Source organism: Epinephelus lanceolatus, chromosome 20, assembly GCF_041903045.1.
Source record: "Epinephelus lanceolatus isolate andai-2023 chromosome 20, ASM4190304v1, whole genome shotgun sequence".
Lineage (NCBI taxonomy): Eukaryota > Metazoa > Chordata > Actinopteri > Perciformes > Serranidae > Epinephelus > Epinephelus lanceolatus.
The window spans coordinates 21379172-21406697 of record NC_135753.1 but is presented as its reverse complement, the minus strand read 5'-3'; the positions used below and the strand labels follow the sequence as shown (position 1 = coordinate 21406697).

General features: G+C 41.7%; 5 protein-coding genes across 5 annotated transcripts in view; 2 read left to right on the top strand and 3 right to left on the bottom strand.

Annotated features, from left to right (window-relative positions):
• The window catches only part of pan3 (poly(A) specific ribonuclease subunit PAN3), a 29942-nt gene extending 28889 nt beyond the window's left edge, over positions 1-1053 (bottom strand). Inside the window, exons 1-2 of the mRNA XM_033638792.2 lie at positions 892-1053; positions 397-752 (exon numbers count right to left, since the gene is read on the bottom strand). Coding sequence (XP_033494683.1) covers positions 397-752; positions 892-911 — 376 coding nt within the window. The 5' untranslated portion in view covers positions 912-1053. The remainder of the gene's footprint in view (positions 1-396; positions 753-891) is intronic.
• A 1032-nt stretch (positions 1054-2085) lies between these two features.
• LOC117264654 (receptor-type tyrosine-protein kinase FLT3) lies at positions 2086-14158 on the top strand. The gene is made up of 24 exons (XM_033638790.2): positions 2086-2211; positions 2909-2991; positions 3856-4007; positions 4103-4227; positions 4345-4456; positions 4563-4702; positions 4917-5083; positions 5232-5370; positions 5481-5658; positions 7635-7735; positions 7838-7946; positions 8038-8243; positions 8335-8447; positions 8545-8677; positions 10129-10233; positions 10324-10434; positions 10568-10724; positions 10903-11015; positions 11119-11240; positions 11382-11504; positions 11608-11719; positions 11814-11913; positions 12950-13055; positions 13175-14158. Exons 1-24 carry the CDS (start codon positions 2184-2186, stop codon positions 13388-13390), a joined length of 3051 nt encoding a protein of 1016 aa, XP_033494681.1. The 5' UTR covers positions 2086-2183; the 3' UTR covers positions 13391-14158.
• Positions 14159-15681: 1523 nt separating this feature from the next.
• urad (ureidoimidazoline (2-oxo-4-hydroxy-4-carboxy-5-) decarboxylase) lies at positions 15682-16537 on the top strand. The gene is made up of 2 exons (XM_033638796.2): positions 15682-15922; positions 16011-16537. Exons 1-2 carry the CDS (start codon positions 15742-15744, stop codon positions 16358-16360), a joined length of 531 nt encoding a protein of 176 aa, XP_033494687.1. The 5' UTR covers positions 15682-15741; the 3' UTR covers positions 16361-16537.
• Positions 16538-16675: 138 nt separating this feature from the next.
• Positions 16676-21651, bottom strand: pdx1 (pancreatic and duodenal homeobox 1). Its single transcript, XM_033638794.2, has 2 exons — positions 19626-21651; positions 16676-17411 (listed from the first exon to the last, which is right to left on the bottom strand). Exons 1-2 carry the CDS (start codon positions 20002-20004, stop codon positions 17044-17046), a joined length of 747 nt encoding a protein of 248 aa, XP_033494685.1. The 5' UTR covers positions 20005-21651; the 3' UTR covers positions 16676-17043.
• A 136-nt stretch (positions 21652-21787) lies between these two features.
• On the bottom strand, positions 21788-25834 carry LOC117264518 (uncharacterized). Its single transcript, XM_033638523.2, has 3 exons — positions 25681-25834; positions 25101-25175; positions 21788-22584 (listed from the first exon to the last, which is right to left on the bottom strand). The coding sequence occupies exons 1-3, from the start codon at positions 25704-25706 to the stop codon at positions 22236-22238; spliced, it is 450 nt and encodes a 149-aa protein (XP_033494414.2). The 5' UTR covers positions 25707-25834; the 3' UTR covers positions 21788-22235.
• Positions 25835-27526: the final 1692 nt, after the last annotated feature.

Here is a 27526-nt window from a genome sequence, read left to right as displayed (position 1 = left end):
TAACGCTAGTTTAGCTAACGCTAGCTGGCTAGCAGCTACACTAGCTAAATGACTGTAGTATCGCGGATTTCTGCCCACTCACAGCTGTTATACAAAAACAGCAGGCCTCCTCCGTGAGAGCTGCAACAGCATGGCTAATGTTACATGTTGTTACAAAACAAAACTAACACCACCTGAAGACAAAGCTATTCACAACACAGCTAGAGAGCACGGTGTGTGCTAGCTGCACACTGAGGGCTGGATCATGTTTGGCAGGTAAATACCCACGTTGTTTTGGGGTGAAGAGGCCTCAGTGAATCCCCGGGCTAAATTTTAACAAAGCCCAACAAGGCCCAAAAGTAAAGTCACAGTCAGTCCCCCCGTGTGCGGCCTTGTCTTGCTATAATTGTTACTCACTGGTTAACAGCTGCCCCTCCAGAGACGTGCCTGCAGGCCCCAATGCTTCGCTTTTCTTGGACACACCGGTTCCCCCACCGCCCGGGCAGGCCGCCGCGGAGCCGCCGAGGGAATACCCCGCTGGCGTCCCGCCACCCCCGGCCATGGACAACGGGACGGGGCTACCACCGCCGCCGTGGACGTGGATGGACGGATCCTCATGCAGGAACTGACACTCGTCTCCATAAAAGCAGGTTTTGTCTTTCGCGTAATATCGGCAAAACTTCACCTTGACATTAGGTATCCCGGCACCCCCAAGCGGAGCAGCTGAAGCTGGGAGTCCACTGTTCATGGCACCGCTGCTGCCGCCACCGCTGCTGCCGGAAGACACTCAAACATAGAGAGACGCAGTTAGCTGGCGAGCTAGCCAGCTAGCCTGCAAACAGTTTCCCCTCAAAGGAACGGATTAATATCACTTCAGCTGGTGAAGAACACTTAAAAGGCTACAGTACTCACATCATAAGGCTAGGATGCATTTTAGTTTAAGGAAATATCTTTGCATCCGTGAAATCCTGATCGTCGTTGTTGTCGCTATCCATGCAGCTGCCTTTTTCGCAAAGTAGCCTGTTGTTGTTTTTGCTCACAGTCAGGTTGCTCTGCTAGGGACCAGCTAGCATAGCTTTGCATTGTGGGTACAGCCACAGCCACGGCGTCTGGCAGAGTTTACCTGCTGCAAATACAAGCCGCAAACTGAACGTGCAGCACAGTGATTTTATGAATGCAAAAGAATAATGTGGCTCAGCATGTAGAAGTGTTTTCAGCCAAGTCTGCAGGGATCAGTCCTCCTCAGTCTGCGCGTGCAGCCGTCAGGTAAAATTATTGCCAAATGCAGGTTAGATTGTGGCAAATTATTGTTGTATTTAATAAATCAATTTATATAAACCCACAGTGCAGCCTGCACAGGTGCATGATAATACAACACCAGGACAGGCATGGACAAAAAAAAAAAACCCTAACAGAATAGATCTTTATTGTCATTGTGCATGTACAACGAAATTGAATGCAACGCCCCAGTGCAAATATAACTAAAAAATTTTTTTATAAAAACAATTAAAAAAAAAAAAAAACAGTACGCAATATTGCTCTTCAAAAAACACTGCAAAAACACACACACACACAGGGCATTCCGCCTATCGCACACATCCCTCATATTGAACTCAGGTATATTTTTCACAGTCAAGCCTTTATGAATTCAGTAAATGCAGTCATTGTTTTTGGATAAAATCTAGTTTTTAACCTGTGTGTCCTTGATAGACAGGATTAGTAGTAGTAGTAGTGTTCATTTGAAAATTTAGAAATGCATTAAGATATTTTAGAGGCGAAATAATATTGGGCAAATAATGTAAAATCATGACAATTTTATTTTAAACATATATAAAACTTGTTGTAATCAGTTTTTGTCTTGGTTGCATCACAGATATTTTTCAAGAATAAAAACCAGTCAGCTTGAGTCAGTCAGAAAATGACTTTAAATACGACTTTATAACAATTTCATTATACATTATTGTATTTGTATTGTACTTTTGCCCCTATAATATTATTGCAATCCATTGCAATTGCATATAGTTTCATACTTCGGTTGCTTTTTTGCTTTTAATTTGTTTTTAATTCTTAAAATATTGCAGCTAGGCGTGGCTGTCAACGTCATGGACTTCCCCTGTTTAAAAAGTGCTAGCACACATCTTGCACATCAAAGTTTCGCTGCCTGACCCGGTAATGACTATGTGACAGACAGAAAGAAAGCATCAATGCGGGGCCAAAGAAATATGATTGCGGGTGAGTCAGACCACTTCAGGTCTCTGTTCTGTAGGATGATTTATTGGCAGCGCTGGCACAGTGCGATGGCTATGATTTAAGGATATTTATTCATTCTCTTTACCAGCTGTTTATTACAACATCCCGCCCACCCCCCCACCCCTCCAAAAAAAATAATGGTAATATGATATCTTTCATGTTGCATATTTGGAAATACAATTACAAGAGAATCACTTGTCTACCTCAGAAATAAATGTTTAATAATTATTAATTATTTGGTTCAATGTCGACTTTCAGCTTTGCTTCAATAATACAGTTTGAGGAACCTTTTAGATCAAAGATGGCTAACTTGTGTAAAGAGCCTGACACTTTTATTGTTCATCATATAAAGTGAGCATGATGCTCTGTTGGAATAAAGAAATACCAAAAATCATAGTATGTGCATGTCCCTGTAACAACCAAATGAGTGAATGAGTTGCCAGGTTGTAAGAAGTGTTTTTAAAATATAGGCTACAGTCTAAAAAAATACAGTGTATCTACTTTACTGTGTAACCTATATAGTAAGCCACCAAAATGACATTAACTAAGCAATAAACTTATATTTATCACAATATAGTATTTTTTTCTTGTTTTTATGATTACATTTCTCATGTATTTTTATTTCAAATCATTTTTAATAGCCTAAAAACATATATAAACATTTTCTGTCTTTCTGCAGCGGTCTTCCTGCTGTGTGCTGTCAAGCTTCATTGCTCTGATGGTGTGGCAGCGCAGAATCCGGCCTGTGTGCCCAGTCATGAGGTAAAAGCTGTTGGTAACCTGACTGTGTTTTAACTATAATATTCAAATTAATTACACATATATGTACCAGTCCCTCTGAGTTACTGTAATTTTCTGAAACATTATTGAGTGCAGGGGAACTGTTGTCCTTTTGTTAACGCCAGTAAATGTGAGCTGACAAATAGTGCATTTAAACAGCAGGTTTTACAGTTAATAATGTTGTTTAATTTTTGCTTTTTGCAGTGCATTTGTCCAGAACATATATTCCTGTCATTGCCAGTGTTTTCCATATGCAACCATATTAACTGACCAACCAAAGATACTTTGTCTTTTAGAGTACACAACATAGACTCACTTAGAAACAGAAAAACAAAACTGCAGGGCATCAAGAGGTTGTGAAACGCCAGAGAAGGAAATAGCACAAACTTTACTGAATTTGCTCATTTTATTTCTGCTCCTCAGTTTGAAGCCTGTGCCTTTATGTGCCATTTTAGTATAACCTTTAAACAGAGGACACCGGTGAAAGCAGACATGAGAGGTATTATTTGTGACATGTAGAGGAAAAGCACAAGTGTAAAAAATAATGCAATTAATGATGACTGAATTCCATTTAGCTGCTTCAGTTTCAGTGTCCTGGTATTTGTCATGTTATTTGTAACACTTGTGCTTTCGCCACTATTTATATATCTAATCATACTCAGTCCTGTTGATGATTTCTAATTAAAATATAGACCTGAAATAGTTTTATGTATTGTTATATGCCTTGACATACTGGTTTAAAAGTCAACTTTTTGTGTATGTGTTCTTGCAACATTTAAACAAATTGCCATTGGATCATAATGCTACTTAATGCAGGATAATTAAACAGTGACTTTTGTCTTTCAGGTGGCCTGTTTTGTGCCAGCTGACTATCTGAATGCGTCCGGTCCTGTCAGCGTCGAGGTGTGTGTTGGTCAGAAACTCATCATCTCCCCGGAGCACTTCTCTGAGCACTCTGTATGCAACTGGACCGGAGGAGCAGGCCAAGTACTGACAGTGTAAGTGAATGCCCATGTGTGAGTGTGTGTGTATTTAGGCGTATTTCCCCTTTATGCATATGATTAAACTGACCCTGTTTTTTAATCCTGACCAGAAATGTGAGTCACTCCATGATTCTACCAACGCTTTCTGAGAGATATTCAGGGGAGCACACGCTGAGCTGTGAAACTAGCGATGGAAACAGAACCTCAATGACTGTGTCTCTGCATGTAGTAACGAGTGAGTAACAGCTCTCTCATATCTCATCATCTCGCTGCTACAATGCCCAGTCAGCACTCAACACAGCGAACACTGCTGTTGAATGCCTTTAATAGTATGTTAATTTATTTTTTTTAGAACGTCCCACAAAACCGAAGCTTACACTGGATAAAGTTGATGTCCCCCGTGTGTCCCCTTATGTCACGTGCATGTCTGAGGGCTGCCCAAAGCCCACGCTGAAATGGTCTGGGTAAGATGCATTATTACATATGTGTACATATTCAAAGTGTATTTAACTGATTAAAAAACATCTTATAATAGCATGATTTACTAAAACTTATCCTTTTTTTGGACAGGAACAAAAATGGGAAAGCTGTTTCTTCAAACGGCAGAGGGACAGCGAGCACAATATCCAGCAGTGACTATGCTGATAAAGAACTGATGTGCTGTGCTACTAATGCTGAAGGACAAGAATGCTCCCAGCTGTATGACTATGGTAATTAATATTACAACAACTTCATTAAATGCATCCCATAAATGATTTAACCACATGGTTACAGATGGAAGACAGTTTGCTCAGTATTTTTTTACTTCAAGGCAGTTTACAGCCCAGATACTGTCTCTTATTAATCATGTCATAGCAAACAATTATGAAAGTACACTGAAAAAATGAATTGTTGTATGACTCGAGGCCTTGCTGTGTGTTTCAGATCTGGACAAAGAAAATGATACATTTTCTAATGTGACTGTGAGCCCTGGTCAGTCTGTACTTCTTCGCTGCCGAACACAGCAAAGGTGGCCGGAATTTGTGTGGGACAACGGTAACAAAACTATGAGACACAAAACATTAGCATGCTCCTCTAAAGTCAAGAAAGAGGTACAGTAATTCACAGTGAGATTTTATTTTAATTTTCATGTGCACAAATTTGAATTCTTTGCCTTTATGTCAAAGACTGTGACACAAAACTTAAAGTACTACATTATTCTTTCCAAAGTCACAACAACTGCATATGCTTTTGTTCCAGATCTGCATAAAAGATGACAGACATGATCAAAGCTGGATGACTTATCTGTTCATCGATTCAGTTAGTGTGGACCACAGTGGCACGTATACCTGCAGGACTGAAAACCAAATGACAAAGTCTGTTTACATTCATGTCCAAGGTCAGTGTAACAAACTTTATTCTTTCTCTGTGTGTGTAGTAGTATCAGCTGTTACCAACAAAGGCCTCTTTCTAATGTTCAGTCTCGTTTTTACTCTTGTGTTGCCTCAGCTGAAGGTTACCTCTCTGTCCAGCTGGATGAGAGCAAGATCATGTCAGCTCAGGAGGCCTCCAGCTCCTGTTTGGAAGCCAGTGTCTCCTACCACCCTGTGCTCCAGCACTGTTACTGGGAAGCTCCTGATAAAACTATGACTAAATGCATCCGGGAAAGCTGGGTGACAAAACACAGGTAGCTGCATGAAGCAATGTTCCTGGGGCTGAACTCCTAAAAATGTCACAAAGTTTTTCGTAAATCCTCATGAGAACAGCTTAAATGTTTTGTACATGTCTACATGCGTATGGCCAGTATGGAAGCCCTGAAAAGCAAGTGAGGGGGAAAAATCTGGTTATCTGTTTTCTAAGTCTAATCTAAATTCAATGAAATCAGGTGAAAATGTTTTGGCCGTTTCTTTTTTCCATTCTGACCAGGATCATTTTTTTCTCCCGTGTTTGTCTTTTTTAATACTCATTTCAGCTACAAGGGGCTGAAGTGGGCCCCATGTTTTAAATAGGACTAAAAGCATCCATGTCTTCATCCAGGTGAATTTTAATTTCTGCATGTACCCTAAAACAAAAACACAAACAGCATTTTGTGTGGGTATGACTGGAAAGCTGAGACTATTCATGTGTGATGATGTTAGCCCTCACAGTGGTCATTCCACTGTAGTGAGACCATTTTTTAAACGGACATCACTGTATAAAATGACCCATTGTGACCTCTAACTGCCTCATGAAACTTAACAACCACAAACTAGAGACCTCTGGCATTCAGAGGATGTATGGCTGTCATAGGTAAACTGACGATAAGGGGGTCTTTTAGCAGTTTTCAGAGCAGATGTGCTCACCATATGATCCAGGAAATAAGCAGTTCTTACAGAAATCTCCAAATGTCAAAAGTTTTAATACCAAATCACAGCATGGATTTTTCTGCGGTGTTCCTTGAGGTCTTGGCGTCTAAATGTGGGTTTTTCTGAGGGTTTTCTTTATCAATACATGTAGTGGTCAACAAATGCTTATATTTAACACCCAATCTGTGTAACAAATTGTGTTAACCCAAAAATAACTGCAACAACTCATGAGCATGAACTTGAGAATGGCCATCATATGCTTCCATCATTCTAAGCTCTTATATGCTCTAACCATTTAAAGTTTGAAAAGGTGCCTAATAAAACACAGTGTTTACTACATATTCATTTTAATTTCTCCATGCACTCTAAACACAAAGTGCAAATAGTTATGTAAAATTTCTGTTATGTCTTTTTTTTTGGCTTGAAATGTATTTATTTAATGGAGAAAAAAATGCTTCCACTCAGTTTGGCTTTATGCATGCACCACTGGTTTCTGCCACAAGGTCAATCGTCATCATGCATCCTCATAGTAGATTTAGAGAAGGTTAAGACGTCCCAAATACATTATCTGTTTACTGCTCCAGAATTAATGGCACCCATGACAAGAAAAACATCAAGCAAGTTTATAATACTCGTTACTAATCATCTGAGCATCAACCATAGTCCATTACTTAATCCATCTTTCAGGCCTTTTCACTTTATCCATAGCAAGAGTACTTTTGAACACTGTAGGTGGTTGATGTTAGGAGGTGGGATGTTTTCAGTATACAGTTAGTAGTTGTTTTTATCTGAAATGTCTATGACTCAACCGAATTCTCATCGTCAAACAATCTGAAATAATTTGAGAGGATATTTGTCATTAGAAAACTCTTCATTTGGAGCACAAAAGAATGGCGTGACAGTCATGTTACATAACTGCTAGCACACAATATATGTGCCTTATGTTCAGAGTGCATGGTGAAACAAAACCTCATCTAGAACAAGGGTTCGTGGCGCACCTCAGCCTCTTGTGGCCGAAATAAGTATTACAACAACAAACAATCAAAAATGATCCTGACAAAGAAAAAAAATCAACTGCCGTAACTTTTTTCCCCACCTGTCTTCACAGATGAAAGAAAGCACGTATAAAAATTCCTCTGGCAAACCTTTTTTCACCTGTTCTTAAGTCATAAATACAGGAGAGAAAACTAAGATCAGACTCAGAATATTTTTTCTTAATTGCCTCTCCGGGCCTCCATAGCTCAGTGAACTAGCTTATTTGAAAATATAATGTGTTGACCATTGATGTATTGGTTTAATAAGAATGTTGTCTCCTCAGGACTGTGAAGTTATGTGATGTGCTGAGATCGGGAGTTTACAAATTACACGTGGAGGCTGGAGGAAAAAACGAAACAAAGACTATGTCATTGTGTGTTGTAGGTAAGAGAGATTTATGCTGTGCATCTGTCATTCATTTAATAAACTTACATTACAATTATTATTCAAATTGTGCAAAGCTTTTTGTCACTAACTTTATTACAGACACACCAAATATTTGGATTGACAACGACACGGATACCTTCAACGTTGAGATGGAAACACTCGTGCCAGCAAATTATAACTGGACGTCTTGTATTTGGACCATTGAAGGGTATACTCATTGTCTGAGCACTGTAGCCCTCATGTACACACGCACACACACTTCGATTCAGATTTCCTCAAGTCTGTGCTCTTTGTCTCAGCTGTGAAACAAACTCTTCCTGGGAGGAGATCCCAGAGTCCTCTCAAACAGACTCTGATGTCCTCTGTAAGAAGACAATCAAAAGCTCTGTGAGCAGAGATCGAGTGAATGGACACCGTTTAAGGTTTTGCCTGACAAACTCAGTTGGTTCCTGGTGCGGAACTCGAAACTTAATATACTCCCAGCCTTCACTCCAGGCCGCCATTGGTAGTGAGATCAATTCCATATCAAAATCATGAAATTAATAAGTGTTTTTTGATGGCTGTCTTTTGAAACTGTTCCTTATCCCTGTTTATAGGTCCTCCAGATGACAACAACAGCAGCATGATGGTGCTGAAAGTGGGCAGTTTGATTCTGCTTCTGGCCTTAGCAGTAGTTAGCATTGCGCTCTTGTACTTTGTTAAAAAGAAGGTATGTATTACATATCGACACATATACATACACACACAAACACACACACACACACACACACAAGGACATGATGCCAACCCCTCTGTGTTTCCAATAGAAACCCCAGTATCAGCCCCAGCTTCAGATGCTCCAGATGGTTGGACCCAACGACAACGATTACATCTACTTAAACTTCAAGAACTTTGAGTACGACCAGAAATGGGAGTTTCCGAGGGAGAACCTGGAACTGGGTATGAGATACGCCACGCTTGAACGTGATAGCAGAAACACTCCATCATAAGCACTGTAAAAAGAAGAATTTGTGAGTGTAAAATCCCACTTAGTACAAAAATATGCTCTGCTAAATTTACCTAAAATATTAAAAGTAGTGCACAACTGCGGTTTCCAAAGTAGGGGTTGGGCCCCCTTGCACATGTCAGATGTTTGCCTAGAGGGCTTTCTGGCAGAAACCCAACAACCCAAACAACTATAATCTTTCTTATCATAACCAAGGATTCCCTTTTGTGGCAAAAAGCCTTCAATGAAGACTTTTCCTAGTAGTGCCCCCTCCGAGGTTAAGCAGATGACAATGTAAGGGATTGTAAGATGCTTATCAGGAGAGGAAAGAATCAATCAAACACAGGACTTTCACCCAGGAGACTAGGGTTTGAGTCCCACCTGAAACCAATATTTACATTGAATTGGGTGGTTATCAGTCATTAAATGGACTGATAATGTTTTTTAACCTACCAGTGGTGAAGCATGCCTCTGCTGAACCATATCTATAGCTGGTTTCTCATTTGAACTCTTGACAATGTCTGGAGAATCAGGTCTAGACAGTGTCCAAGGTTCCTACACAACAGGACTGTCTGTGACAGAAGTGTTCTCACCTACCGGAAATACTTTGTTTGGTTTAAAGTGAGGGGCGGTGCCTGGGTAGAGAGCGCAGGAGGCAGGACATGACAGGGATTACACCACTGTCACATAGCCAGTTCATGGTTTGGTCATAAACAACACACTCTCTTGCCATTCCTTGAATTTATCTGACAATTTTTGGCGATTTGCCCTTACCAACAGAAGTTCCCAAATCTCATCGTCTCTCTTGTTGAAGTTTTTGTCGCCATCTTTGTCTAAATGACCCCTCTATTTCACACTTGAATGTTTGTCCTCTCCCAGTTTTGTGCGAGTGACATTATAGAAATGTCATCAATATGCCAAATTGCTCGCTAAGAATTCTTCGCACAGTTACCTGCTCTCTTCACACATGGGCTCAGTCAGCCTTTTTACAGGGGAGCCGGGCAGAGTAAAGTCTATTTAACATCCATTCCAACTGATGCGGACATTTACATTCTCACATACAGCCTCTCTGGGTTATATGAAAAATTTCAGGTGTGAAAGGGGCTTATGAAGCTTATAACTACAGATAACAGCCATTTAATGGGCTGATAACATCCGGATCGGGTGCTTGAATAGTTCTGTAAATGAAAACATCTGAGAAGTTTAGAGGGGAAATCACTCCTTGGTCGAACAACTCATATCTGACGACTGACAAGGGGCCCCAACTGGACACCTTTTTTTTTTTTTTTGAGGAGCCACAAGCTAAAGAATTGAGATGCCAGTTTAATCTTTAACTAACTAGGAAATTACAGCTTGAGTAAATGTGCTTAGTTTAGTACTTACTCAGTCTCTGTGTCCTCCTCAGGTCAAGAACTGGGCTCTGGGGCTTTTGGCATGGTGGTTCAGGCTACAGCTTATGGCATCAACAAGCCTGGAGTCTCGCAGCAGGTGGCCGTCAAGATGCTTAAAGGTTTAGTGTTTCATATGTTTATTCTTCAAGCAAAATACAAAATGTAAATGAAGGTCATATCAGCAGCTTATTTGATGTCTGATGCTGCAGAGAAACACGAGACAGTGGAGAAGGAGGCTTTGATGTCAGAGCTTAAGATGCTGACTCACATCGGTCACCATGCCAACATTGTTAACCTGCTCGGGGCCTGCACAGAGTCAGGTACAGGTCCCACTGCTATGAGCACAACATATTTGTATATACTCATTGCATCTGATTTCATCTCAAGTAGGTGGATGGGTAGTGCCATGACTTCAGATACCACTCCCAATTATTATTTGCTTTCCCCACACAGGACCCATATACCTGATCTTCCAGTACTGCTGTTATGGAGATCTACTGAACTACCTGAAGACAAACAGGGAGCACTACCACAAGTCTGTGACCGATGCTTTCAACAAGGACCGTTTCAGCAGCATTTACCACAACCTGCAGCCAAGGAAAAGCTCCAGGTGGGAATAATATGACACACAGGATGGAAAGAACATTATTAGGGATAGTTTGGCAGTGAGGGCAACAAAGGGAAAATCAAACATTAGATTCTACAGAAGTACAGGAATATTTGCTCAACCACTGTGTTGGAAGTTTAACATTTCAATAACAATCATGGTCTTGCTTGTGTTTTCACAGTGAGCTCAACCAAGCAGTGGACAATTACGTGCCCATGCACAGCTCTACCACCAGAGGGCAGGAGGACATCGTCCTCCTCACCATCAACTCTGGTGACATGGACAGCTTTGAAGGTAAGAAAGTCCCACCTGATGTCAGAACATGCATGTTGTCAAACAGATACACTAATATATTATCACAGTTGTCAGAGCCCCACTGATCCAACTTTATCTGCAGACCCAGTGATCTATGAGGACCCAGACGATCAGACAGAGGACCTGCAAACCCTGACCTTTGATGACCTGCTCAACTTTGCCTACCAAGTGGCCAGAGGCATGGAGTTCCTGTCCTCCAAGAATGTAAGAGACAAAGGGCCACACTGCGGAAACCCTTTACACTGACATCTGTCAAGCCCAAGTGTCAAACTGCAGTCACAGACGTGGTTTATGTGTGGTGTGAGTGAAGTAAACATCCTGATGATAGGATCTGCCTGTCTGCAGTGTATCCATCGAGACCTGGCTGCTCGAAACGTGTTAGTGACAAAGGGCAGACTGGTGAAGATTGGTGACTTCGGACTGGCCCGGGACATCGACAACGACTCCAACTATGTTGTGAGAGGAAATGTATGTCAGATGATATTTTAAATTTACAACATTCATCAGCTGCTAAGTTCTGTCTGGATTCTCATCACCTCTTACTCAATATGTGCATGACTTGGCTTTGCAGGTGCGTTTGCCAGTGAAGTGGATGGCACCAGAGAGTACCTTTCAGGGCATCTACACCATGAAGAGTGACGTCTGGGCTTATGGCATCCTGCTGTGGGAGATCTTTTCACTTGGTACTCTTTGCAAGCACACTTTATGAGCAGCACATTTTCAAAAAAACACAAAATCATCAATGATTAACACCACCTCTGTCTGTGTAACTCTCAGGTGTTACTCCATACCCGGGCATGAAGGTGGATCACACATTCTATTCAATGATTGAGAGAGGATTCAAGATGGAGTGTCCATACTACGCCAACGAGTCTGTGTAGGTGTCTTCTGTCTGATTTAAAACCAGATCAACACTGTCGTGATAAAGTAAATATTTTAATCATTTGCTCAATAATTACAATGAATAGTAGCGGTAAAAACTGTATGAGACAGTATAAATGTGCATGCAGATATAGATTTGTGAATGCATGGCAACATCTTCAGTCAGTGATCGAAAGTAATTAAGTCCATCAAGAACTGTAGTTTAGTACAATTTTGAGGTACTAGTTACTTTTCATACAACAAAAATGCCCAAAAAAATAAAAATAAAAAATCCACCTATGCACCCTCTAAAAAATAGTCCACTGGTTCAACTTAAAAAAACTAAGGTAACAATTTGCATGTATCTTTTTAAGTAGATCCAACTCTGGCATTACTGAAAACTAAACTCAATTAGTTCAGTACAACCAACATGATTTGCTTGAGCTCAGTCTCACTCCGAAGTCATCGAAATCCTGCGCTTGGGCAGTGACTTGCGGCGACAGGAACTAATGAAACAAGACATCCTTTAACATCAGCATGATTGCTGTTATAGCTCAAAGGTGCCCGGCGGCATCAGGGGGAAACGTGGTGGGACAAGGACGAAAGTTAAAGTGGTGAAGGAGGGTGGTGGATGGGTCAAACAAACACCAACTTTCACCTGTGAGATAGGTGTTCGCATCCTGTAAGATTCTAAACCCTGTTCTTTTTTCCTAAACCTAACCACATGCTTTTGGTGCCTAAACCTAACCATGTGTGTTTGTTGTTGAAGGGAAAAAAAAACATCTATTTGCGGTGTTGCACCAATGTAGCACGTTTATTTCTAAAGAGACTGTATAGATGTTACATTTCCTGTGAAAACAGAAGTGTATTTTGAAAGAAGCGTTGCATGTAACAGGCAGAGCTTGACATGGTGTCCAAGAAAGTCAACAACCAACACACCTAGGGTACTTTGCACGTCTCTTGTAGACGTGGAAAGTCCATGACCAAAAATAACTGAGAATCCAAACACAGGACAGTATCTCACCACTTTCCTCCATGTTTCTCTTCTCCAGGTATGAGATCATGTGTAAGTGCTGGGCTCTGGATCCCTCCAGCCGGCCGTCTTTCTCCAAGCTGGTGTCCTTTATGTGTGACCAGCTTACAGACAGAGAGGAGAAGGTAGGCCTGTAGGAGGTGAAACTATTCTATCTAAAGCAAAGTTTTATCTTTTTCACCTCCACAGCTTGACAGACATGTAAATATATATCTAATCTACGAGTATATCCTTCCTCTTTCAGCTCTACCATAACATGCTCGACCAGACATCCAGCGACTACCAGAACACAGCAGCTGTTTTGGACATTTCCGCCCTGACAAAACAGAATGAGAACAAGACGCAGTCAGCCAACAATTACTGTCAAACTCATGCCACAGAGGAAAGCGAGGCAGAGGTGTCCGACACAGATGCCGCAGCAGCCGAGGAGAAGCTTGTGAAGCCATCTGATACAGAGTGATCACTGAATGCTAATGTTCAAACCATTTTATCTATATTTTTATTTAAGATATTTCTTACAGCAGTAATCTCGAGAGTAACAATAGGATGCACTTGCTTTATATTTTTATCAGAATATTATAACAAAACAAGGTTTTTATTATGTATATGGGATTTTAATGGACTATATTCTTACTATGAAAATGTGGTCTGAGTGTAAATACAGTCTTTTTGTTTTATATTCTTATTTTGTGCAGCTAGGTAGACAAAGATTTCTGCACACTTATATCTACACTGCATGTAAGTGTGCAGAAATCTTTGTCTACCAGTTTGGACTTATTGGTGTTTCCAGCATCTTGCCAAGACCAAGCCGGGTGGAGCTGTGGTTGTTCTGCACCATCTATATTGTGCAGCTAAAAATTAAAACAGGTTCATAAATCTATCCCAAATATTCTCAGGACTATAGACATGTAATATATGGAGTTATAATGTGTTTTCTGGATTAAGCCTGTAGCAACTGATAAAATTCTGGTTTAAGATTTTATCACATACATATCATGTATCACATATATTGTTATGCATTTGAATTTGATGGTACTTTTGATGTTGTTGTTGTCTCTTACATTAGACAGCTAATGGCAGCTATTACGTGCAGATTAAACCCAATTTTTAAACTATTTTGAAATATTGTAGCAGATTTTGTATCAGGTGTCTTTGTTTGTGTTTGTTTAAGCATTTTACCTGCAATAAAATGTACTTTACAAGTTGAATAAAAAATTGGTGATCACAATGTAGGTGAGCTTCATGTGTCTAATCTGCCAACAGTTCAACCGAACAGGGGATGTTTGCCTATCCTATTGTTTTATTTGAGTAACTTCCAACTTCCCGAAGAGGAAGAAATGCTATGTACTAGTATGTACTGTAAGTAAGTAAGAATAAGTTTGTACTAAAATGTACTTAGTTACATTCCACCACTGCAGGCAATAAAGCCCTGTAAATAAAGGTCCTGCTGTAGGCGACTGTGGACAGCAGGGGGCGTCGTTTTCCCGTCTCTGAGCAGTGAGCAGAAAGCGGAAATGCAGGAAGTTCACCTGTTCACCTGAGAAAGGTCAGGTCACAGCTGCATATACTTGTTTACCTGGGAGAGGCTGCTGTTTCACATGGTGAGAACATTTATGGATAAGAAGCACAAACACGTAAGTAGTTATACTTTATTTAGCAGTGAGTGTGGACACATTTGTTTCCTTTTTGAAATTAAGTTGCTTTTAATTTTGAAAGGTCAGCACAGGCAGGCCTACAGTAGGCCCTGTAGTGGTTTTACAGGGCGGTGTTATGAATGTTTTAATGTTTTCAGGGCTGCTTCTGCATTTGTGCTGGATTTATTTTTATTTTTGCGAGCAATACCTGTTTTCGTTTTTGTGAACTGGAAACAATTCCTTCACTGGAAGCCAAGCCATGTTTTACTTTTTATTGTATAGCCTGGCAAAGGAGCGTAAAACTGTGGAGAAAATAAAGATTTAGGGACCTTTTTGTGCACAGATGTCTTAAATGAATAGATTTTTTTTTTTACATTGATTTCATCCTGTGGACCTTCTTGTGGCTTTCTAGCCCAGTTACACTGGTGCCTTTCGAGAAAATAAAGATCCCACACATTGCAGAAAAAAATATATAAATACCTCTTTTAAAGACCAAAAATACACCAAAACAGTTTTAAATTGTGTTTGTGATTTAAACTTCCTGTCTCTTCCTTTTTTTCTTTCTTTCTTTGTGCACTAGGAGATGGAAGAGATCCGTCTGCATGTTGGAGAAGCATCCTAAATTTTCATCCCCATTTGGCCCTCGCCTTTAAAATGAGTTTGTAGGATTTAGGACATCTGTTGGCTTCCTTCCACAGTCCAAAGACATGCAGGTTAATTGGTGACTCTAAATTGCCCGTAGGTGTGAATGTGAGTGTGAATGGTTGTCTGTCTCTATGTGTCAGCCCTATGACAGTCTGTCCAGGGTGTACGGCCCCTGGCTCCAGCCCCCCGTGGCCCCCAACAGGATAAGCAGTTATGGTAAATGAATGACTGAATAGATGTTTGCAAAAATGGTATATAATATTTATGTGTTTTCTGTAGTTTATAATCATCTGTTTAAGTTCTGCAACCTCACCACTAGCTGCCGCTAAACCCTGCACACTGGACCTTTAAAGTCTTCAGCAAACTCCACTTTTCAGCCTTAAATGATTTGCAGATGATCTGGCAGAGAAAATATTAACCACAGCCAGGCTGCAGGGGGCTGGTTCTGTGTGTCCAAAAGTGCATTAACCCTTGTTGCAAAGTGACGTCCGAAGGTCACTGAACACTGCCTGTGCAACTGAAGAGTCTCCACATGAGCATGGACATCGCCGCAGTGAATGCTCTCCCTTATGAGGATTTTGTGAATATTTTGGGGAACGTGGTGGAGAGATGTCCCATTATAACAGCTGCTGTGTGGTCGAGGCGTCCCTTTTTGAGCGTTAGTGATTTGGAGGGTGCAATCAGTGAGTTCATCGATGCTCTCCCAGAATCAGGTGAGATAGGCCTACAGTCTGTTAACTTTGTCAGATTTTGGGTGGCTGATTAATGGAATGACAATAACCAGCTGCTGTTTGTGTGCAGGCAAAGAGGGGATCCTCAGGTGCCACCCGGACCTCGCGGGCAGGGACCTCCAGAGCGGCACCTTGACCCGTGAGTCACGCCAGGAGCAGGCAGGCGCCGGGATGGATGCACTGAACTCCGCGGAAGCCTCGCGCATGGCCCGGCTCAACCAGGAGTACAAGGAGCGCTTCGGGTTCCCGTTTGTCATCTGCGCCCGGATGAACGACAAGGCGAACATATTACGGCAGCTGTTCGAGCGCTGCCAGAACGAGCGCGCGGTGGAGAGGGCGCGCGGAATAGAAGAGGTGAAGAAGATATGTCGCCTGCGTCTGCAGAGTCTCGTGCTCACTGACGCACCAAACAGGCTATGAAAATGTAATAACTGGATTTTTATATGTACTTCTGCTGTGCCGGTGTAAAGAGTAAAGACTGCCATTGCTCCAAGGCATGTATAGGCTGTGATATTTACTTTATTCCAAATTTATCATGTGTTATTCATGCATCATACTGTACAATGAATTCTGCAATAAAATATGTGTTGATTCTAATTTAACAATTTACATGCTGCCTTAAATATATACATTTGGACGTGGAAAATGTTGTAAATAGTCATATTACGCATATGTACATTAATAAGTTTCTTTGTAGTGTAGGTGAAAAACAACACATTGTAAAAGTTGAACAGTTTGTGCAACTGCATCCATGTTGTAGCCTCTTGTCCTGCATGATTTGGTTATCTCAGCATGCCATCTGGTACACAGAAAGCCCCAAAACACGCATGAAGAAATGGTGAAGACAGGTCCCTCCAGTCCAGCAAATGACAGACAGGTGTATCCAACAGGGGGTCTAGATGGTCCTTGAGAAAGTTCAAAGGGGGTCCCGGAAAATGAGCACTTTATTTTAATACCACAACTCTATGAGAGACTTTCAGGTTTCACTCTCCATTATTAATATGAACCTTAAAGGACTCCTATAAAAATCCTCTCAAATGTGGATTTAAAGTCTCTACAATAAAGAAACCCATGAGTTAAAGTCCCGAGGACCTCCTGCAGGTCTATGCGAGCTCTCTGGCCCCAGCTGCAGACAGGGAGTGACCGTGCAGCGGGGAAACAGGAGGTGAGCTGGAGGTGACCCCTCCAGCGGCCTCCCCCTGGTCCCCGGAGCTGATGGAGGAGTCCTGGTCCGGGTCGGCCCCCCTCGCTCTCCGTCTGTCCTCCTCCTTCTTCCACTTCATGCGCCGGTTCTGGAACCAGATCTTGATGTGGCGCTCGGTGAGGCTGAGGGTCAGCGCCAGCTCCACGCGCCGCGGCCTGGAGATGTAGCGGTTGAACAGGAACTCCTTCTCGAGCTCCAGCAGCTGGGCGCGCGTGTAGGCTGTCCTCGTGCGCTTGTTCTCCTCTGATTCCGCCATCACGTACGGTCCTGGAGACAAGGAAATCATTTTATTAAAGGCATTTGAAAGTTTGTTATTTACTTATTTGAAAAAAACTCAAGTAAAGTCACTAAATGCATTTTATTAATTATCATAAAGGGAGAATTTATTTTTAATTAACTATATAGCCTACTGATAGGGCTTATTAGAAGTGCATGGGTTAGATTCTGACCTCTCCAGCAGGCAGCTGCAGAAACCACAGTGCATATTTGTCTTCAGATAGCCGGTAAAATAAACACTTATTCACTTGTAATGTCAAAGGGAACTCACAATTAGAATATTTGAGGTTTACCCAAAAAAAATACGCATTATATCATAATCCAAGTTGAAATTTGGGATCAACATGTGATTTGAGGACACGCTAAAGCTGTTCTCGTGGAAATCTATTGTTTTTAATTCCATTTCTTCCCAAGATTATGTTGTAAATTACGTTGGAGTTTAACTTTTTGGATAATCTGTGGTTGCAAATTGTTGTTTCCTCTTACTGTGAACAAAACATAATATTCCCAGCTGTGACATTTAATTTGAAGTCATACCAGTGAATAGATGCTACAAATATTGATGATACGTTTATTTGATATCTGAGATTTGAGATCATTTTGATGTGGTTTAGTCGCTGAGACGTTCACGGAATGTTTTTTCCTCTATAGTTTTAGAAGACAACGGTTAAACAAGTAACATTTTAAAGGCTATAAAGTCACCAAATTGCGCCAATTTTTCAGGATCCTGATTCACTGAAGTCCTAAACCTGATGAGAACCACCGTTTGGTGAATTCACCTAGTTCAGGAATGACCTATATCTCACTGTCAGCCTCAAAATGTCACCATATCACATATCAACATTCAAGGCAGCCATGCCAAAAATATTTATTCCAGAATCATTTTTATAGTGTGAGTAGACCTAAATATATCAGCCTAGCCTACATTATGCAGTTCGTATTTCTATTCATGCGTTGTTGGCTTTAAAATGCTGCTCTTTACAAACCTCAAATCAAAACGCTCAGCTGGTGTAGTATCTGTAGCGGGACAGACAGGTGCTAACCTCTGTGACAATGACAAAAATATATTTCTTTCCTTCTAGAAATGTCTTTTTGTGTTGAATTCAAATTTAAATTTAAATTTGGGACTATGCCAAAACAGTAATTTATAGTTTAGCCATATTTTTAATTAGTCTTTAGGTAGGTCAGATAATTATAGATTTAATTGCAACCATTTTTGTGAATGTAAACCACTGACAGTATAAATGTCTATCAAATCAAAGCACGACGAATGACAGCTTTGACCCTTGGCGCCCACTTTATTAGCTTTGTAGTTTTCGCATGCCAGCCTCTTGGTGTCACCTTGTCCATTCCAAAACTTAAATTCAATGGAATTGTGCTATCTAATTTTAAAAGTCATTGACATATCTTTAGTACACTATAATAACCAGTCACAGCAACTGTGCGTAAAATGTACCCAAAGTAGGCCGCAGTGTCACAGGAAAGGATCCTGTAGTTAACACGGAACTAATGAGTTTTTAAAAAAAGTTTTATATCAAATTAGTAACGCGGAATAAACATATGTACAACCGGCTGAAACTTTTCTCTGATATGACAAAAGTCATGAGAAGCCGAAGAAACTTAGTGGTGTGGTGCGTTCACGTTTTTCTCTGGAGCGTTCATTTGAAAACAAACTTAAAAAGGCATATTATTAAAGATTATTGTATAGTCTAATTGAGTCCAAATTATTCATAATTAAATTCTAAAGTCAAACAATTTATTTTAATATAAAATATCTTTTTGTCATATTACCCGGCCTACAGCCATGAAAACAGATTGTGGTGTATTCTGGTGTTTTAACGGCCTATTATGGCCCTGCTCTATAGACCTATACAGCCTATTGATGGTTTAAGATAGGGCCATTTGTGATTATGTTTTGTATAGACAAAACCCACATTTTTGTGACGATAAGCCCTGATAAAAGCCAGCGCTGACCTTCCGGGCCTTTTACAAATTGAGTGACAAGGTAAACTGAAACACCCAGGATCATATTGTTGGGAACATGATGTCATTATAGGCCTCAGAAAGAGTCAGATGAAACTCATGTTAATGCTATGACTACAGCTGTAAACAAAACTGTGCCTGTATTTGCTGATTTGAGAAGCAGATTCAGTAAGTGATCTTATACGCATGATTCTGTGATATGTGGCGGTTTGGATGAGTTACCTGCCCACTGTCCCTTCCAGGTGTGTGAGTGAGATTTCGTGGTTTTCATCCAGGGGAAAGGGAGGTGGTATCTGCTCTGCTCCCCCGTGTCTTCATACCCTGCGGCAGGCAGGAGAGGCTGCTGCTGCTGGAGCCCCTGAGGATGGTGGAGCTGAGGCACACCTGGATCCTCCCGCATGGGTAGACTGTAGGGGCCAATGTCAGGAAGGCTGGCCGGTTCCAAGGCTCCCATGGACGGCGGTGTGTAGACAGAGTGCACCTGCCTGCTCATGTACAGGCAGGGCGGCGGGCTGTGGCTGTAGTCCTCCCCCTGTGATCTCTGGTAGGCACAGGAGTCTTTAAAAACCTGAGAAGGGTAATAATGATCTTCCCGATTCATGGCTTCCGAGGACCCGCAACATGTACCGTACCTGCGCCCTGCCTCGGCGTGGACCTTCTGCTCCACCTGTCTCTGGCGCAACTGCAAGGCCCTCACGGCTCCACACAGGTGTGTCACTCTGCCACCATGTGACTGTGCAGCGCCAAAGCCATTGGTTTCACTGTTTGCAGACCTACAGACTCAGTTTCCAGCTTGTGGGATTTTTCAGTAAATTGAACAGAACAGCCGCGTAAATCAATGCCACTCTGTAAATACCGCAACGTTTACCTGGCACCCACCTGTGTTTGCCCCTACAGCTGCAAGGGAACAGGTGAGTCTGCCTCCAGAAAAGAGGTCCTTAATGGTCTGGAGCAGACGAAAAAAACATGTTACTCTTGCAGGACTTGTAGGGTTGTTCTCAAACAATGTGTCATTGACAATTTATATGGATTTATCTCCGGTGTGCGCTCTGCGGCTGATTAATCGATATGTATGGGCGCAAACATTGGTTGACCTGCCAGATAAGAGACCTGGATGGAGACACAGTTGTCTTGGAAACTCGGGTGAGAAGCTCAAACACCATGGTCTATTTTCACAACCTTTTTTTCATTTGTCTACACCTTTCTGACTTTTAAAATGGACCCATTACACTTCTGCAAATGCATCATTTAACACCATTTAGCGCGCGTGGGCCCTGCGCGAGCGGCCCTCGGCGGTGACAAACACACAGCCGCTGCACTCTCGCCATGTTTGCTGGCCATTAGCCTTCAGCGGGTGTGTGTCCGCCCCATTAAACCGCAGCTCTCGTGGTAAACCAATTAAGGCTGGAGTGAGCAACAGAACTCAATTAACGGGGCGTGCGTGTGGAGCGTGTCTCCACAACCCGCGAGCTCATGTGCGCCTTTACGCGACATTTGGAGCCTCTGGCACATGATGGGAGTGATTTACCTATTTTTCACGTAAACCGTGCAGCACGGCGGGGCTTTTACCCTGATAGTGTGTATCAATACTCACTATTTGCACTGAGTTCTTCAAAAGCAATTATGGCACTTTCCACGGTATCTTAATGGGGCACTCGGCGGCGCAATAAAGTTCAAGTAAACCAATTCTATACAAATCACCCCCTGCACTATGGCTTAATGGTGTTTATATTTGATCATTGTTTCAAACAGGAAGGAAACAGTTAACCCGAGCGATTTCCCCACTACAGTGGAGATGGACAATGTGATTTATGGAGCATGAGAGGCGTTAAACGCATTTTAACGGGCAGAATTTGGCGTAATGGCTTCAGCGAGGAATAATGCATCTTAAATGCAGATATAGCAGATCTATGACCAAGGAGAATGACAGATGCCACGTTTTTAAAAAGCTGTGTGTGGAACAATAAAGGGGTGTGAGCTCACACACACTGAGACAGGCTAAATGGATGGTGAAGATAAAAACAGCAACACTTTGAACGCTTGAGCACATGCCCATCTGTTGTCATGAAATCCCAGTGACCCCACTAAAACATGCAGAAATCCAAAATGTATGACCTGAGTCACTCAACAGTTACTATTATTATCATTATTACTACAATAAAGTTATTGTTGTTAATGACCACTAATCCGAGACCACTTGATCACAGGACACATGTAGGAGTGTCAGGAAAACAAGACTTTTTTTCTCCTTCCACAAACAAAAGCGTTTCTGATAGCCGGTGTACACATGTCAAAAAAAGTTGGACACGATAAAATGTGCTTACCCAGTGGCGACAGCAACACGGCTTATGTAAACATCATGGCTGGTGAATAATGACAAAAGAATGGTAATGACACTTTAATTGGAATCAAACCTCCTCTACTGTAGGTGAAACAGAATTACACCAAACCATGAGTCATATGGCGTGAACATGTGTCTAAAAAAAGTTCCTTGGGATTTCCTGGACTAAAATGGCCACTTGTTTATTCACTTATCTTAAGTGTAAAATCAGAAGGAAAGATATCATCTTGGCTGCTGGCTTCATTACCAGTTTAAGGGAACCAAATGAACCTCACGAACTATAAAAATGGCTGTAAATAAAAGTGTCAGTAATCTACTTTCTAAGAAGAACACTCTCCATCAGCTGGACAAATGTCTCTTCAGTCTGCCAGCAGCAAGTCTGTGAGGTGCGTTAGCCAGTCAGAGAGCAGTTTCAGTGGTGTCCACCTCTGGGCTGCCTGTACAGGGAGTGGCCTCTGTAAAACCAGAGTTCCTCCCCTGGACAGAAGTCTTTATTCATGAAGTCTGTCTTTGTCTCTGTCTCGGCCATTTCTCCCATGTCTCCGGTCTCTGTTGTCTTTGTGCCTGTAACTCCTGTCTTTGTCTCTGTCCTGATTCTTATCTTTGTTATTGCAGCTGTCCCTGTGATGGTGTTTATGGTCCATGTGGCCTCCTTTGTTCCTGTGATCTCTGGGGGGTGTTCTGCTGCGGTCGCGGCTTCTGTGCGGGGACTCGCTTCTCAGGCGCCCTCTCTTGGTGGAGTGTCCGTGCTTGGGCTCACTGGTGCGCCGCTGCAGGCCAGTGGAGCGCAGGGTGTTGAGGAGGAAGCGCTTGTTGGTGCTCCGCAGGGGACACTTCAACCTGAGAGAGGAGGGAACAGAAAAATGTTTAAACTCCTGTGACCTATGGATGGTCATCACTGGCTTCTAGAGGCAGGGGTGTAAATATAGGCAGTGCAGTGAGGCTGCACTGGGGCCCGGGGGTGGGGGCCATAGAGAGAGGACCCTCCAACTGTGTGTTTGGGTGGAGAATGGATCCTTGCAAGTTAATTTGATTGTCATCTCAAATATACAACTATGTATATATGTATATGTATATATGTTTAAACTCATGTCAAATTCATTTCATGTCATTTTTTTTTTGAGGGTGGGGTGGGGGCTTAGTCAATAGTAATTAGGGCTGGGCATCAGTACTCGATACCTTTAAGGTTAATACCTTCAGGGGTGTAGCCATCATTTCAGAAGTGAGGGGGACAGATTGTTCAGGTGTAAGAATATGTTTTTTTTGGTTTCTTTGGTTTTTTTGATGATTTATTGAAATATTCTCTCAATTGTGTATCTCATAGCAGCCAAGAAACCAAACCAAATACCCCAAAACACCTGATTACTATTGAAAGAGGTCGTCTTCTGCAGTGGGCAGCCGCAGTACAGCACATGGGGACCAACTCCTGTTCTTTACTTAATTATCAAAATCATTAAGAAATTAAATGATGAGATAAACAAAGTAGCAGTTGCCGCTGTTATAAACCAAAAAGAAGAAGAAGAAAAAGTTTTTTCAAAGAGAGTTTGGTGTGTGAGCACCTTACCAACACTTAAAGGACTGTGGGCACTGAGGTCATGTCCTCATGATCTTTTTCTGGGAAGTTGGGGGTTTAGCAACATGTAGGAAGTTACATTTTATGGTTAAAAGTAGCACATCATGGGTATTTACAGGCTATTTCCATTAAATATCCACTCACATTGTTAAGGGTAGCAGAGGGACTGAAGCTTATCCCAGCTGACACTGGGCGAGAGACAGGGTACACCCTGGACAGGTTGTCAGACTATCACAGGTTGACACACTGAGAAGGACAACTATTCATGCTCGCAGTAACACCTATAGGAGCCCTGAGGAAACCCACGCTGACATGGGGAGAACATGCAAACTCCACAGAGAGGGACCCCTGACAGGTAAGTGGGTTTGAATCCTATTGCTGTGAGGCCACAGTGCTAACCACTGTACCATCCTGCTACCTGGCTATTTTCATTATTAGGTACGTTATCAATTTACTACTTTTAGACCAACAAATACGTAACTGATTCAGTATATGCCCACCATAGTTTAAAAATAGAAATAGAAAGGACAAATTAACTAAAATAACTATGATCCTTATGAATCCTGGCTATGACCTGACTCATACTTACTCTAAAAAAGGCACAAGTCATCATCAATCATTGATGACTGCTCCTACCACTGGTAGAAGGCCCCTGGTAGACCCAGAACACGCTGGAGGGATTACATATCTCATTTGGCCTGGCAACGCCTTGGGGTCCCCAAGGAGGAGCTGGAAAGCATTGCTGGGGAGAGGGATGTCTGGGGTGCTTTGCTTGGCCTGCTGCCCCCGCAACCCAGCCCCGGATAAGTGGATGAAAATGGATGGACTGATTAACTAACTAATGGCAATCCATTCAATTTGCTTTGAGTATTCTAAATTCCACATTCACCAAGATGAAATGAACAACAAGGGTGAGTAACCAGTGCATTTAGCTGTATATTCCGGCTAAATCTAATATCTCAACATTTATCAGTATCATCACTGTGATATTTTGGGGGATGGATAACAATTACACACAATAACATTTTAACAAAACATTAGTAAACTGGCTACAATCATGTTAATTGCACTTGTCTGGAACAATATGTTAAGATTAGAAAGGTAAATAAATATGCTGTTTTCCAAGGGAGATATAATGCCATATTATGCGGGGCTATGATTTGTGCGAAGCTTTTGTCTAAGTCAGTGATTCCCAACTTGTGGGTCGCAGTCCAAAATTGGGCCATGGGTCCATTCTGAATGGACCGCAAGAGACTCACAAACGTGTCAGGTTTGTAAAAAAAGGTGACATGTTTATTTTGAAGTACAGTGAATATCCGGCACAGACCTAACATTTTCAAGTGTTGTTTCCTGAGTGAGTGACTAACAGACAGCTTGATGACATGTCCAGATGCAGTGAGTGTATTAACCTGTGTGGACCTTGAAGTGATGACTAAGGAGAAATCTGGACCCCGTGGCTGGACCAGCTGGGAACCACTGGTCTAAGTGTTAGTCATTACTTTTGTTGGGTCTTACTAGTGTATATCATGTTTGTTGTAGTATTGTAAATACATGTATGTGGACCCTGGGAAGAGTAGCTAACAATAGCAGTTGAGCATATAAACAAACTAGCTGAATATAACACATGACAAATGGTGCATACTAGATCTTAACACACCACAAATAGGTGACACACTCAAAGAACACAATTTGCCCCAGTGCAAAAACAGTTTAGCAGTCACATATCCACAAATGACAGATGTTTGCACACTGATAGAGATAGCATGGCAAACACAGTGCTCACCATCCTGCAGGGCCCATGGTCTCTGCTCTCACTCGGGCCCTGTCAGTCTCCTTCAGGAGCTCCTCCACTGCTCGCCTGTATGGATAAATAAAGACACATTCAAAAATAAATCATGTGAAGGAGAGGAAACAGGGAGGAAGCTGAGGGCAAAGATAGTATAAAACCTCAAGAGGGAGCCAAGGGGAGAATAATCTAATTAAGTGAGAGAAAACAGAGTGATACAGAGTGCAGAGGAGAGAGTGAATCATTAGTGAGTGACTGAGGGACAGCGGCAGTGTCCCAGTTTGACCCGAGCTGCTGAATCAGCACAGTATCAGCAGAGGAGACTCACTCATTTAGCCGACCTTTAACCACACAGCACAGGTTGCTAGTGGTGGCTGTAATGGTGGAAGGGATTTACTTACAACCACCACACACTCGTCTTACAACACAGTAAATACAACAGCTGAGGACCAAAAATATCTCTCCCTACGGATGGAGGGCTGCCACGGTTCAGGCAGAAAACTAGCTACAAGCGTTAGCAGCTAACCGTTAGCAGCTAGCAGTTAAACAGACGATAAACAGCAAAACCGTTACATACTTTTCCAGTTCATTATCCTCTGCCATCCTGCCGTGATAAAGTGCACGTTGAAGTTAAATTAGTTTGACTAAATCGATGATGTAGGTTAATTGACGCTAGCATACATCGTCTTGTTTACTTCTCTGCGGGGTCCTTCAACCAAGGACCCTGTGGTTTTAGCTGCCCTGAGTGATGCCTGATAAATTCCAACGGCCACTTTTTAGTCTCTCTGTGACACAAAACCTCGACACAACCAGCTTGGTAAATTATTTTATGCATCAAAAATATGCTAAAATCCTTTAAATGCTACCGAATACCTTGAGATTTGCCTATTTTAATAGTTTAAATCAAACAAATGGCAAACAGCAGTGGAAGGAAAATTCAGATTATTTTATTAAGTATGCTGGTATAAAATTCTCCATGAAATTCTTCTCGATTTTTTTTTTTTACTCAAGTAAGAATAGGTACGAATTTTCAGTTAAATGTGCTAAAACACATCAAAACCATAAGTAGCCTGATCAGGGCCTTAACACCAGATTCTGGGCCCTATGCATATCCAATTTCCGAGGGACCCTCCACCCTGCCTCTCTTAATCCATGTCTCTCCTTTACACCTTTGATTTTTTTGTTTCCCTTTCCATTCTTTTCCCCTTTTTCATTTTTGTAACCCTGGTTTCTCTTTCTTGGGGAAAGACATGTCAGTCTATCACTTCGTTTACATGCTCAGTTAAGTCGAGCTATGGTTATAGTTTGACTAGGCCATTTAATTGGACTACTGTCCTTGTCCCAATATACAAGCACAGGAGGGGAATCAGTTTGTTGACCGAAGTTTGTCCGACTCTACCATAGGTGGAAATATGCCCCTTTCAGCTTGTTGGTAATGGACCTTTTTCTGGTTGACCCATTACATCACAGACCAAACAGTTGACATACAAGTTAGCCATTTATTTTCTCCTTATCTGTCCAAAATGCACGGTTCAGGATGCAGATTTCACCATGTTGTTACCAGCATGTTCTTCTGTTACGCATTTAATGCAATTCAACCTCCAGGTCAAAGCCCAGGGTGGAAACTGTGGAGCATGCACAGAACGCCTAGGCCAGTTTGGGTCCGATTGACTGTGTACATGCAGGAGTAATTCAACTCCCAATCGCATTATCTAGGTGTGTTCATCCGAAATTCAATTTAGTATGATTTCATGTTCTAACATGTTCACATGTATTTTAAAAGTCCAGTTTTGGTCGGACCAACACAATGAATTGATCTCTAATGTCATGTAAACCTACTATATGTTGGTGCTCCAGCAGCTTAAGCAATTTCTTACTCAGCTCCTGTTGTGTTTAGAGACAAATCCTCATGCAGGGGCATTATAAACCATTTTGTGCCTTTATGGGGTGAGAGGGGCCCCAGAAAACTTTTGCTATTTTTTTTAATACAAAGTTTAGTCTTTCAAATAATTCATAGCCAGTACTAATTTAATTTTGGCACTAATTACTTACTAAAACGAAACCCAAACTTTTTCCTTTCAAAGGGCCCCCATTCAATTGGGGCCCTTGGTAATCAAACCCTGATAACCTGTCTCAATAAGAAAATGTGTTTTACTGACATAAACCTCAGAATTACAATGACATGAAATGAGTGGCTTTTACAATATAACCATCCATCTTGAAACAGCATCACCATTACAAACAAAAAAATCCCTGATCTACAATACTGGATTTATCCCAAAAAATCCAAGACATCATCTGTGACTGTATTGTTCAACCAAAATAAAAATAAAAAATCGAAAACATTACAACTGTTTGCGTCCTTAAAAAAACTCCTAGTTTCATATCATTGTGATTTTGAAGAAGTGAGTAATTTTTGAGGT